Genomic DNA, 14,204 nt, shown 5'->3' on the forward strand with positions numbered 1-14,204 from the left:
GATCCTAATGTATCTCTGTTCTTATCTATTGTAAGGCAGTGCTGTAATAGCTGAATGGCCTGAGCTTAGCTCAGTTCTGTTTTGCTCTTTTGTCATGAATGTTACATGTCTGTATGTCTAACCTTGGACGAGCTGGCTTGAACTCTGAATTTCCCCTTAGGGATGAATAAAGTATCTTTGATTTGATCTGATTGATTTGATAACACCTAATAATAACACACATTATTCACTGTAACAGTCACAGTGTATCGCCCTAAAAATGTCTGCTTCCTGGCTGTTTGCAAAGTCATCAATAAGTCCTCATATAACAGCTGTTTGCCTGTCTCATGTCTGATGCTGAGTCCTGCAGGACCGGCGAGACGATGCCGTCTCGTGGCTGAGTCCTGCAGGACCGGCGAGACGATGCCGTCTCGTGGCTGAGTCCTGCAGGACCGGCGAGACGATGCCGTCTCGTGGCTGAGTCCTGCAGGACCGGCGAGACGATGCCGTCTCGTGGCTGAGTCCTGCAGGACCGGCGAGACGATGCCGTCTCGTGGCTGAGTTCTGCAGGACCGGCGAGACGATGCCGTCTCGTGGCTGAGTCCTGCAGGACCGGCGAGACGATGCCGTCTCGTGGCTGAGTCCTGCAGGACAAGCGAGACGATGCCGTCTCGTGGCTGGTCCTGCAGGACCGGCGAGATGATGCCGTCTCTTGGATGACCTTAGGTAGGTCTTGATGAGAGAAGATCCTCTCTGCTGAGGCCACAGTGAAAGACAGAGAGCAGGATCAATGTCTGGTGCTCCAAAATATGTTGATCCTGTAAAGACAAAGATCATTAGATCATCAAGTAAACTAGATCATGAGTGCATATTCCTGTTTTATTATTGTAGTGATGTTGCAGTAATACAGTAAAATAAAATCAGTTAGTTTTTATATTAAACACTGTGATAGTAGTGTCTCTTTAAAGCTTTTACCTGATTACAAAATGTTTATGCATTAGTTTTATGTGTATGTAAAGTGCCCTGTGACAACATTGTTGTGAAGTGTCGCCATACAAATAAAGTTGACTTGAATTGAATTGAATAGTTTACACACTGTACTAGTTAAAGTAATAAAACTAAGATAAATAATCCACTGCCACAATAGTCTAAAATAGTCAACATCATCAAATATTTCCATCAAATATTTATTTGAATTATGAAACACTTCTAATCAGGAGCCTGTGGAACACACATCAAGCTCAGTAAATTAATCCTAAGTAAGGATAAAATAACATTAAGTGTTAAATATGTGGGAGCAAACTTCCACTGAACAACACTGACTACAGCAAGCAATTTTAATAAAATTTTATTTATAAAGCACTTTTTATGTTAGAAACATAGCACAAAGTGCTTTACAGATTTAGTAAGAATATTATTTTAGATATCTAAAATGTTAATTCTGGCTAGGAATACTTGAATTAAAGAAATCTGAAATACATTTCCAGCCAAGATAGTTTATGTTAAAAGTGGCCATTTAAAAATTCTAAAGTTTGTAGATACCTGAAACTGTTGTGGTCCCTGCTCTGGCATGTGCTGTTTCCCCAGCAACGAGATCAGCACCTGGTTCTCACCTGGTAATCAGCAGCAGCACTACAACAGACCAGCTCAGCCTTCCAGTCATCGCCTGATTGTTGTCCATCACTGGTACAGCTCTCGGTCATTCTCAGCATTTTGACAATTTTCCCCTGCCTGATCTAACCTGGTTTGTCCATTTTTTTTTTCTTTCACCCCGAGAGTCCTGTCTGGCTGCTTGCATGTCCACCTGCTAATCTGCCTGGGAAAAAGGAAACAATAAAACTCTTATTGAATGTTGAGCCCGTCTGCGTTTGGATCCTGAACCCCACTCCGAACTCACAACAGAAACTTAGTTCTTACTGGTACAATCTCATTCTTAGATATCTTAAAATTCTGTTTCTGCAAGCAAAAATGTAACTGAAGATATTATTAATTACAATTCTGACTAGTAGGAATGTAATTTTGACCAGGAAAAATCTCATGTTGGAATCTACCTAAAGGAACTAGAGAGGAGTGTGCTTGAATAAATGTCAAATCAGCTCACCGTACAACATGGCAGGACAGCCCAGCTTTCATAAAACAAAAAATCTGAGTTTATCACGAACAAAATATTAACCAGCCGGCTAACATTTATCCGATTCTGGATTGCTGGCTTGCAGGACTAATGTTTTGACAACTAGTAACTTGCCTTTATCCTTTGGCCGTTTTTGTTCACCCGTTTCCTTTTTCTTCCATTTTCCTCCTTCCTCCTTTTTTCATTTCCAATATTGTTTGTTTTTATCCTCTTGCTAACAAGAATGAATGAGAGCTGTCAATCATTCCTATCATACCTGCTGGTCCGCTACTTCACACATTGTGAATGTGACATTTCATGTGACCTGTGTCCAACAACTACAGACTATATATGTTGAGCCTGTTGTGGTCTCCGAAGCATCCTTAGAACCAGGATCTGACTTGTGTCTAAATAGTTTCTGTCCTGTCCAACCCTCTGAATTAACTAAAATAATAGCTTCATCTAAACCATCCACCTGTATCTTAGACCCTCTCCCAACGAGCCTCTTTAAGGACATTTTCCCTTTAATTAATACATCACTACTAAATCTTATCAATATGTCTTTAGTGACAGGATATGTACCACAATCATTTAAAACTGCTGTAATCAAGCCTTTACTTAAAAAGCAATCTCTGGATCCAGAGGTGATAGCAAATTATAGACCTATATCTAACCTCCCGTTTATGTCCAAAATTCTGGAGAAAATAGTTTCAGCTCAGCTACATGCCCACCTGAGCAGAAATAATTTATTTGAAGAGTTTCAGTCAGGATTTAGAGCTCATCATAGTACTGAGACGACATTGGTGAAAGTTACTAATGACCTTCTTATGGCCTCAGACAAAGGACTTGTGTCCGTACTTATCTTGCTTGATCTTAGTGCTGCATTTGATACAGTCGATCATAACATTCTGTTACAGAGACTAGAACAGGTGATTGGAATTACAGGTACAGCGTTAAGCTGGTTTAAATCATATTTATCTGATAGACTTCAGTTTGTTCATGTAACTCCTCACAAACTACAGTAAGTCATGGAGTTCCTCAAGGTTCTGTACTTGGACCAGTACTCCTCACGCTATATATGCTCCCTTTAGGCAAAATTATTAGACAGCATGGAATAAACTTTCATTGTTATGCAGATGATACTCAACTATACTTATCCTTTAAACCAGATGAAACAAATCAGCCCAATAGGCTACAAAATTGTCTCATAGACATAAAGACTTGGATGTCTAGAAATTTTCTCCTCTTAAACTCAGATAAGACTGAAGTAATTCTCGTTGGATCTGAAAAACTCAGAGCTAAATTTTCCAGTTTTGTAATGAACCTGGATGGCATTACTTTAGCTTCCAGTGCTACAGTGAAAAACCTTGGAGTAATATTTGACCCTGACCTGTCCTTTGGCCCACATATTAAGCAGGTTACTAAAACAGCCTTCTTTCATTTACGTAATATAGCCAAAATTAGGGACATTCTGTCTCAGAGTGATGCAGAAAAACTGGTTCATGCTTTTGTTACTTCGAGACTAGATTACTGTAACTATTACTGGGCTGTCCTAAATATGCCCTGAAAAGCCTTCAGCTGATCCAGAATTCTGCAGCCAGAGTCCTGACCAGAACCAGCAGGAGAGATCATATTTCTCCAGTTTTAGCCTCTCTTCATTGGCTGCCTGTTGAATCTAGAATAGAATTTAAAATCCTTCTCCTTACATATAAAGCCCTCCACAGCCAGGCACCACTATATATCAAAGACCTCATAGTTCCTTATATACCAAGCAGAGTACTTCGTTCCCAGACTGCAGGCTTACTTGTGGTTCCTAGAGTCTCAAAGAGCCGAGCAGGAGGCAGAGCCTTTGGTTATGCTAACCATCCCTAGCTATAGCTAGGGATGCTAACCACATCCCCAGGGGGCTAACCCCCCCCTAACCCCCCCACCCCCCCCAATAACAGTGTTGCATCATTAACATGTATGTCTCCTGTCTCAGCAGGTCTCCCTGGCCGGGAGTAGCAGTTCCTGTTGTCTGTTGTCTTTCTGTCCTCTTCCCCCCACACAGCAGAGGCAGATGGCTGCCTGTCCTGAGCCGGGTTCTGCTGGAGGTTTCATTCCTGTTAAAAGGGAGTTTTTTCCTTCCCACTGTCGCCAGTGTGCTTGCTCAGGATGGGAGATTGAGTTGGACTCAACTCAATCTGTTGGTTTCCTTATATAGGCTGTTATGAATTGGCCTTCATTATGTTTTCCCCTCTGTCTGTAAAGCGTCTTGAGATGGCATTGCCGTGATTTGACGCTATATAAAGAAAGTTTAATTGAATTGAATTGATTATGGAGTGAAGGTAGTCGGGAGCCGTTTGAGTTATTGTTTTGTAAGCCAGAAGCAAAGCTTTAAATTTGATGCGTGCTGCAACCGGAAGCCAGTGAAGAGCGATTAGCAGCGGAGTGACATGAGCTCGTTTGGGTTGGTTGAAGACCAGATGCGTTGCCGTGTTCTGGATCATCTTCACTTCAGGCTATATGAGGAGAAAGACTTTGTCCTGTAAAAGACATCCTGTCTTCTTTGAGGACCTAAAAGTTCCCATCTACTTGCCTTCAGTTGCAACAGACGAGTTGCCTTACATTTGTGTGGGAACAGTAATCTTATCTTGTACAATAAACAAGGCTGAGAAAGAATGGTCACTTAATGCCTTCAGCAAGCTGCTGTTTCTTTCATGTCACTGGTGAAGAATTTAGTTAGTTTTGCAGCCATTTTGGGGCAGCAGCATCAGTCACTCAAAGAAATTAAATGATCAAGAGGGGGACATAATGAACAACATTACACATATTGTATACAACAAATGGATTAACAGTGATGAGCATTTAGCCATCAAACTTTAAGACATGTATGTTGGGCTCACTGCAGTGTAGGACCTGCAGCTATACAACCAGCTAAACTCCACAGAAATGAAAAGGAGTTGTAGTAGACATCACTCTTTTCTTTTTACTGTGGTTCTTCACATCATTTCACACAGAGTAAAAACTGTAACAAGCACAATACAAAAATTACCATCATGTTCACTACATGAACTCTTTGCAAACACATGTAACTTACTATTTTTAACTAAAACGAAATGGAGTTATTAATTTATAAATGTTTATCAACATATCAACATTAGGTCATCAATGAAATGTAATTACGACTGCTTCTGTAGCGTTCACAGTGTGGATGCAATACTTCAATACTTCACTTTTACTACATTTCCACAAATGGATGAACCGCTGTTGTCTTTTCAGTCCCCGTGTTTGCTAAGATGACTCAGGGCATCCTCCACAATATCCAGCTCCTGCCGGATGTCTTTTACCATGCTGTTGACATTGTAGAGATCATTCAAAACATCCACACTCTGGGTGTAGGGGTTGTAGTGTACTGTGAATGGACGCTGAAGGGTTTTCGCAAACTCCCTGCAAATGAAATAAAATAAATAATTAAATGCACAATTCTTAAGCCCAATTGAACTTTTGCAACTATTGTAATAATGTAGAAGAGACTATTCAACTTTAATATTATCTCCAATAGAGAAAGCTGTCAAATCTAATTTTAAACATGAAGATGTCTCTCTTTTTCAAGTCATCTGTACTGTTTCTTGATACAACCCCAGTTTCAAATATATTGAGATGCTGTTCAAATTTTAAATGGAAAAACAGAATGCATTTGTTTTAAAATGCAATCATCCCATATTTTATTCCTAGCAGAACATCAACAACATATCAGATGTTGAAACTGAGGCATTTTCATATTTCATGATAAATATGAGCTTGTTTTTATATTTGATGGCAGCACGTCTGTAACAGCTCTTCCATGAATTATCTTCTGACACTGAATTGTCCAATATTACTAAAGTATAAGCTTTAAAGCAACAAAGACAGCATTAGTAATAATTCTTTAACAATGGATATTGATCATGTTTTGAGTAGAAATTTTACCTCATTTTGTTTTTGGCTTCCTCAAAGCTTTCAGCAACAAAATAAGCATCCTGGAATGTAGTTATCTTGCACTCCTGGTTACAGGTCACACTGGGGTCAAATTCTAGGACATTGGCCTTGACAGAGAAGGCATGCTGATAGGACAAAGATCAATTCATGGTCAGATATTTCATTAAGTTAGGAAACATATTGCAATGTTGTCCAATTTAACCTGACTCATAAATCAACACAGTTTGTATTATATTATTTCCCGGACAACTGGTGAAAAATTAAGTTAATTTCTTTTCGCACAAAGATCATGAAAAATATACGATTTTCTTTCTTTGTTTTTGGTTTTCATAACTTTAGTACTGGTTGTGATGATACCACATGTGTTTATCACTCTTAAGATTATTTAATTAAATAAATGAAATTTAGTTGCAATTTGTAGGGGTCTGTTCATGACTAAAATAAAACAAAATTAAATCAAATTAAACATTGAAGATCTTTTGGTCAAGATAATATCTAATTGACATGCACTGACTAGCTAAGTAACATAAAAACAAATTTAAAAACTGTTAAGCCCCTAAATGTGATGTGATGCTACTCTTAGGGTTATTTATTAAATAAGCATGGCCCATCTGTGTGTAATCTACATAAGTGTAACACAATCTTAGTATTTCTAGATGTTATGAAAATCTGCGAGATGAACCACAAAGTGAAACCATGATGACCAAAGAGCTCTCCAAACAGCTCAAGGACAATGTTATAAAAAGGTTCTTGTCAGCTACAATAACAAATATTTCTGCAAAAGATGACTACAACTCTTATCTAAAAAGTTACATGTTAAGGGGGTTAAATACTTTTATACCACTGTAGAAAGAAGTACATGTCACCTTGAGTTCACTGACGGAGGACAGGAGTCCAGCTCCATAAGCCTTTAGCCTGCCATCCTGCTTGCACAGGCCAAACTCCACAGTGAAGAAATAACACTAAAAAACAGATTGAAGAGCTATTAAAGAGCTATTTGAAAAGGACAACATGAAACTTAAGTGGAAGCATGAAAATCCTACTCCTAATAAAACCCTGAAACTTATTCTCTCTGTCAGTCCAAACTGGCCCCCTCCCTGACCCACCAACTTATAGAGGTGGAGTGGTTTGTGTGAAGATCCTAGAATCTGTGTTAATGAGGGCTTTATGTCCCTGGTAAGGTCACACATGGACACGAGGGGTCTAGGGTACTGAACCTTTTTGGCCTATGGGACTTTAAAGGTCGCTGATAAGAATCAACAGATTTAGTGGAATGCAGACATGGCAGTTGTCAAGTCAAACATGCATGGGAGGAGTTTGGCAACGTCATGGAGAATGTCATGACTTCAGGACGGCTTCGAGGCGATTCTGGTCCACTATCCGGTGACTCAGGAGGGGGAAGCAGTGCTCCATCAACACTGTGTACAGTGGAGATGGGGAGCTGCTGACCTCAACTCGGAACGTTGTGGGTCGGTGGAGGGAATACTTCGAAGACCTCCTCAATCCTACCAACACGTCTTCTGATGAGAAAAGAGAGCTGAAGGACTCAGGGATGGACTCTCCTATCACTGGGACTGAGGTCGCTGAGGTGGTTAAAAAAGCTCCTTGGGGCCCAGTGGGGGCGGATGAGATTTGCCCGGAGTCTCTTAAAGCTCTGGATGTTGTGGGGCAAACCTGGCAGACACATTTCAGCAGCATCATGTAGACATTGGGGAGAGTGCCTCTATACTGGCAGACTGGGGTGGTGGTCCCCTTTTTCAAGAAGGGGGACTGGAGCATGTGTTCTGGAGACGAGGGTCCGTCAGACAATCAAATCTTAGATTGAGGAAGAGCAGTGCAGATTTTGAGCTTTAGTGCCGGCAGTAAGTTGAATTTGTTTCCGGTGAGGGTTGGACTCCGCCAAGGCTGCCCTTTATCACCGATTCTGTTCATAACTTATATGGACAGAATTTCTAGGCACAGCCGAGGTGTTGAGGGGATCCGGCTTGGTGGCCTCAGGATTGGGTCCCTGCTTTTTGCAGATGACGTGGTCCTGTTGGCTTCATCTGGTCGTGATCTCCAGCTCTCGCTTGAGCGATTCGCAGTCGAGTGTGAAGCGGCTGGGATGAGAATCAGCACCTCCAAATCTGAGATCTGAGTTTAAATTCCTTGGGTCTTGTTCACAAATGAGAGAAGGATGCAACATTTGCTATAATGCAGACTCTACGCCGGTCTGTCGTGGTGAAGAAGGAGCTGAGCCAGAAGGAAAAGCTCTTGATTTACCAGGTAATCTATGTTCCTACCCTCACCTATGGTCATGTGTGTTATGACAGTTGTGAGCTGTATGTTGTGACCAGTGGTTAAAGTGGGAATTGGCGGGTGGTGGAGCCCTAAAATTCAATGTTGCAGTGTTGTTGAGAAAATTACGTAAGTGTTTGCAAAAGTTCATAAAGGCTATATTCTCAACAGAAAAATACAGGCTGGATTAACAGGGAAAGTACACACAGCAATCTAACATGGCTAACACAGAGAAACACAGCAAACTAAAAGCCTAAAACATAGACTTGGACCAATAGCAAAGTGAAAACCAAACTTGTATGGACACAAAGGTCAGTGAAACTAGACAGGTACAACATGTGAGATCAAATAAGGGGGGGGTAAACACAAGAAATGAAACTTAACACATAAGCTACAAAAGGAGAAAATATATTTCAAATTAAGACAAACTAGGCTTATGCAGCTGCTGCTGTTCACGGAGTGGAGTGAATGAAAAAATGAATTAGATCTGTGTGTGTCTACTGACCAAAGCTAACATGACTCCTTAAGCTTTTTGAGCAAGTGGGTCTGGTTTTAAATGCAATAAAGGTATTTCCTATAATTTATGTAAATATCAAAGAAGTAAAAGAATGATTATCAACACCCTTCCAAAACACAGATGGACATTATAATGTTGTAATCACACTTCTCAGACTCCCTGGTAAGGTCTGTTCAGGAGTAGTATAGAGGACGGTCCGTTGGATGGTGTGTAAAAAAGATAGTGACAGTGATGGGCTGGTTGGAGTGTCCAAATCATTGTTGTGAGTCCAGTTAGAACTCCATGAATGAGTTGCTGATTCTAGCACGGTTTATTAAGCCATCTAAAGTCTATAGTTTGTCGTTGATGCACACTTGATGACACTGGGTGTGGTTCCAGGACAGAAATAAAATATCACCACTTAACTAATTATACCAACATACAGGTGCAATTGCAGCACCTGTATGTTTCATTAAACTACTTTATACACTTTAAAGCAACTTTATTTGCAGTAACTGTATTTTATGAGTGTTTTGCACTTCAGAAAAAAATATTTACTTTAAAAATGTTTTGTCATTTTTCTCCTTTGGAATAGTTATTACCCAAGTATTTTATTGTCATATCAATATATCAATCATTAGAATGATCAACAGAATACTGATTATGTAAATAACTGCTTGCTGGAGCCCAATTCTGCTTTATCATTAATACCTTTTTTCTTGTGTATGTAGTAATTGTTAGTAATCTCATTGTATAAATGTATTAATATATTTCTTACCAGCTGGCCATTCATTACAGAGGACTTTTTATATCAGAAAACAGCAGTAATTTATAGTATGAGAAAAGTTGTGCTCTGATTGTCTTTTTAACACATCTTGCATACAAGCGTGACCATTTGAATGACAGAGCTCTTCATTGTTCAGGTTTGTGGTGTGGGTGTAAAGACTCAGTAATACTAAGCTATTCATCAACTTTGGATACTATATGTAATTAAATGATATTTAGTGAAAATGACCACTCATCCTGTGATCACAAAGGAGCAAGGCTTTCTTACTGTGGCAAGTTTCTTCACAGCATCATCTGAGGCACCGAGAGATGCTAAACCGATCTCTTGAGAGAACTGGGCAAAGCTGGGCTCCGCCAGCAGAGGAACATGACCCAGCAGCTCATGGCATGTGTCCCTGCATAAAACACACACACACGCACTCATTTGGAACCATGTATGTAGGAAGGATTCAAAAAGAAAGTAAGTACTATGAAATATGTGCAGGTGTGAACTCACGGTTCAGGTGTGTATAAAGGCTCTGAGCTGTGCCGGATATACTGAGAGCAGTGGAAGACTCTGAAAGCCAGGCCTGCAAGAAAGTCTCTGGGAGATAGGTACCCTGCAACTGGCCGAATGGTGAAGCCTGAGCGCTCTGTTAACACAAAAGCCGAAAATGAAAAGAAATTCTGTCTGTCTTCAACTTGTTCTCGCAGCTCTGGCAAAGTGGAACAGTTACCTTTGAGAAAGTGTGAAACGTCCTCCAGCTGAGGGACATTGTCTTCACTGTAGTTACAGCATTTTGTCAGCAGTGGAAGATTCTTCAGGTACTCACTGCATGCATGGCTGGGATAGAGCTTGTTGAGCTCCCTGAACACCACCCGCCAGGTTTGTACCTCCTCTGCAGTGTAGTCTATATGAGGTATAGGGTTGCCACTTTAAAACAGTATCAATTCGTTAGATCAACATATAACGTTTTATAGATAACATATGAGCTGAAGTCATCTACAAAGTGCAATTTTATAGTAGAAGATCTTTGCTGGTTTTTTTTTCTAGTGCATTTTGTGCCAATTAGCTGTTAGGTTGTTTACATGCCACAGTCTCAATGTGATCATATTTTGTTCCCAATGCAAAATAAACATGTCAGACGTTAACACTGAGACATGTTGTTTTTTCACGGAGAAGATAAGCTCATTTTGAATTTAATGGAAGCTGATTTGTAAAAAGTTTGAACAGGGGTAGCAACTGGAGAAACATTTGAGAACTAATTAGATTTATTGGCAACATCTCACTAACACAACTAACATACTCTAAAATTTTTCAGAAAACTGTTCATTGATGTAAAGTGGCAAATACTTTGATGATCCTATAAACTAAAGTGTATCATAATATAAAAAAAGACAAATTAGAAACTTACTGTTTGTAATTTATGGCCAAATCTGCAAAATAGGTTCTTCTTTTACGGTACACTTTGTCTTTAAACCCCTGCAAAAATGGGAATACAGTTTTAAACAGTTTTCTTCAAAATTTCAAAATAAAAGTGAAGCCACTGTAGCTTTCCTCACATTCACAGTAAGAAATATACTCATATAAAGCATAAATAAAGCAACTTTAAAACACAATATCATTATCAGCTATGTACCGGATGATCTGCATCTAATTCGGAGCCAAACATCAAAACCTTGTTTGCACACAGATCCAGATCAGAAATCTTCTTAGGAAACCATGGCACACCATCCAGATCTGAAATAGCAATTTAGTTAGAAGTCTGCTGGCATCTCAACACAGTTATGTTGCATGTCATCATGACTAAAAAGTTGGAAGACAAATGTAAATGAAGTGATATAAAGTCTTGAGTGAGGTGTGGCCCACCATGATCTAGAAGAGTGGATTTGTCCAATGGAGTGATCTCAACAACATCAGCGTGCTTTGTAAGGAGCTGAATGAGCTCCTTCACCTGTTCATGATCTGTGTCGCAATCTACAAACATCTCAAAGTCTGAGTGCCTCCGCTTGGATTTACGAGACTCAATGTGCACAAGGTTAACATGTTTTTCCTGCAAGAACATGATCCAAAGACAAGAAACGGTTCCATTACCATCACATTTAAAAACCCAATATGATAGTTTAAAACTAATCACTTGGACTATTATTAGAAAGAATCATGATGGTCTGAATTAAACACTCACTTGGAAAAGCCGAAGACCCTCAATGAGACCAGCCACTTCTTTCTTCAGTGAGAATGCGATGGCTGAAGAGCTTTTCCCAGAACAGATTGGTCCTCTAGATGAAAGACTCATCTTGTCCTGCTTCTGTTCTGGTTTCGCTAAGGTTACCTGATTTATGGGGGAATTAAAGAGCAAAGATATTTATACATAAGTATTTTTCTCTAGGTTCATTCACTGCAAACAAGTAAACTGTTAATTATACATTCAGAGAGACCAAATACTATGATGCTGTAATGTGGTCTAAAAAACCAAGATGTACTATTGTTTTACTGTGATTATTTGTCATTATTTATATTTTTACCTGGATATTTTTCCTTTATCGTGAAGTTATATTGTATATTGTAAATAGTATTCATGCATGTATGAGTGTATACAAGTATGTGTTTCTTTCTAAGTTCTTGAATGTCTTATTAGTCTCTCCTTGACCTGGACATCCATTAAGTTTGTTCTGTATATAACATTTTTTGCGTCTCATATTTAAATAATTTAGTCCATTTCGGTTTTGTCTTCAACAAACACTGAAATTTCCCTGCCTGGCATTAATAAAGTATGTCTGATTCTGATGGTGGAGCGGTGAAGTAGTGTGGGTGTGGGGTAAGAGTAAAATGGTTTTGACTTTTGTGGAGGAATAATTATGGTGTGTATTTAGTTCCAAAAGGGAAAACAGACCATGCACATTAAAAAGGAAAACCCCAGCTGTGGCGCGAGCAGGCTGATGAAGTTGAGCTGCAGTGGCAGAGCTGAGAGCCTGCTGGTCACTGTGGCGAGGACATTGGGACACATATCTGTCCATAGTGGACTGATTGGCTCGATGAAGATGATTCTCTGCTTGCAAAGACAGTTATTCCCTCACAGTACAGAAATGCCTCTTTGCCATGTGTTTTCAATTACTGGTACTCATTTACTCATTTACAAGTACATGCACCTGGTGTTGACCGTGTGCGTGCTTTGTATTTGTTCACATGGTTGGTTTTCAAGATGACCTTTTTGAAAGTAAATAAATGCCATAAATAATCAAATCAAGATTAGTATAGCCTTAGGTCTAAGGCAAGTATATCCCAGGCCTTAGGAGGATCCTGCTGTTCACGGACCACAGCATCAGGGCCCTTGTTTAATTAGCAAGACCAAGCATACAACCTCACACTGGACTTTAAACCATACCATCACAATTTTGGCCTGCTGAAACTGGATTAATTTTCATATTGTGATACCAGCTTTGATATATTTTAGAACCTGTTGGAAGCTTGTCCTGTATTTTTTTTTCTAAGGTCTATGACCATTTTTGTTGGAGTTATGTAAACAAATATTGAAAATGGTCCTATGTCACAATGTTTTTTTTTCTTTTCTTTTTGTCTTGTCCAGCATTTAAGCAAGCAGAATGATGGTCTGGATGCTGTTCTGCTGAGCAAAATTATTTAGCCAAGGGCAACTTTGTAGATGTAATGATCCCCTTGATAATCTGGATTCCTAATGAATCCCTATTCCAAATGAATATTTTCTATTTATATGTCACAAGTGTTTGTATTACTGAGTTTGTATAGTACTGATGAAGCAGACTGGAGAGAAAAGAAAAAGGATAGAATAGTAACAGAGAAAAAAGAAAAAAACAAAAATATAATAATTAAAGACAGCAGAAAGAGTAGGGAGGAGACAGAGAAAACACCTTGAAGAGAGAGATATGAAGAAAAAAAAACATGCATACATATCCACATACGTACATACACACATAAACACAAGTAAGCCAATCACAGATTCATGGTCCTCTTGCAGGAAGACAAAGCTAACAACTGTTGGGAGCACCAGAAACTAACACGTTAAATAAAAAACATATAAAGTAAACTACCTGCTGTTCGTGAACAAACCTGCATTGTGTCAAATGCAGAACATACAGTGTAGAACATTTTCGGAAAAGAGTGATCATGTCAATGTGGCTCTGCCTACACAACGGCAAGATGCCAGGAGGACCCTGAGACCCAGGCAGCCGGCAGCCACCCACAAGTACAGACTCCAACCGCCCCACCCCTGAGCCAATCACACAGCCACCTAGGAGGTGGCAGAGGGTGACTCCAGCCAGAGCCACTGCAGTCAGGGGGAACAGCCCCCAGCGGTTCCAGACCAGAAAAGCCCGACTCTGCCGGGCACTGGCTGCCCAGGGCAGACCAAGCATGGGCCCCAAGAGCCCAAAAGCGACCCCCCACCCCGTAGGCAGAGGGCCCAGCCCATGCCAAAGGAGAGCCAGGACCTCCCAGACCACCATTAGGTAGGCCGCACCCCAGGGCACCCGCCACTCTCCCCAGGCACCAGACACCCACCATACCACACGCATGTGTGTGTGTGTGTGTGTGTGTGTGTGTGTGTTTTATGTGTCTTACCCTTACCCCATTCACATACT

The 14,204-nt window shown here is 40.1% G+C and overlaps 1 protein-coding gene across 1 annotated transcript; it reads right to left on the reverse strand.

Annotated features, from left to right (window-relative positions):
• Positions 1-5,346: 5,346 nt before the first annotated feature.
• Positions 5,347-13,979, reverse strand: LOC306757962 (tryptophan 5-hydroxylase 1-like; the record flags this gene model as incomplete). Its single annotated transcript, XM_079243156.1, has 12 exons — positions 5,347-5,518; positions 6,041-6,174; positions 6,916-7,011; positions 9,877-10,003; positions 10,105-10,240; positions 10,325-10,521; positions 11,003-11,070; positions 11,228-11,328; positions 11,458-11,641; positions 11,774-11,920; positions 12,482-12,570; positions 13,754-13,979. 12 exons carry the CDS (start codon positions 13,977-13,979, stop codon positions 5,347-5,349), a joined length of 1,677 nt encoding a protein of 558 aa, XP_079099282.1.
• Between the last annotated feature and the right edge of the window lie 225 nt (positions 13,980-14,204).

Source organism: Telmatherina bonti, assembly GCF_933228915.1.
Source record: "Telmatherina bonti genome assembly, chromosome: 1".
In the NCBI taxonomy this organism is placed as follows: Eukaryota; Metazoa; Chordata; class Actinopteri; order Atheriniformes; family Telmatherinidae; genus Telmatherina; species Telmatherina bonti.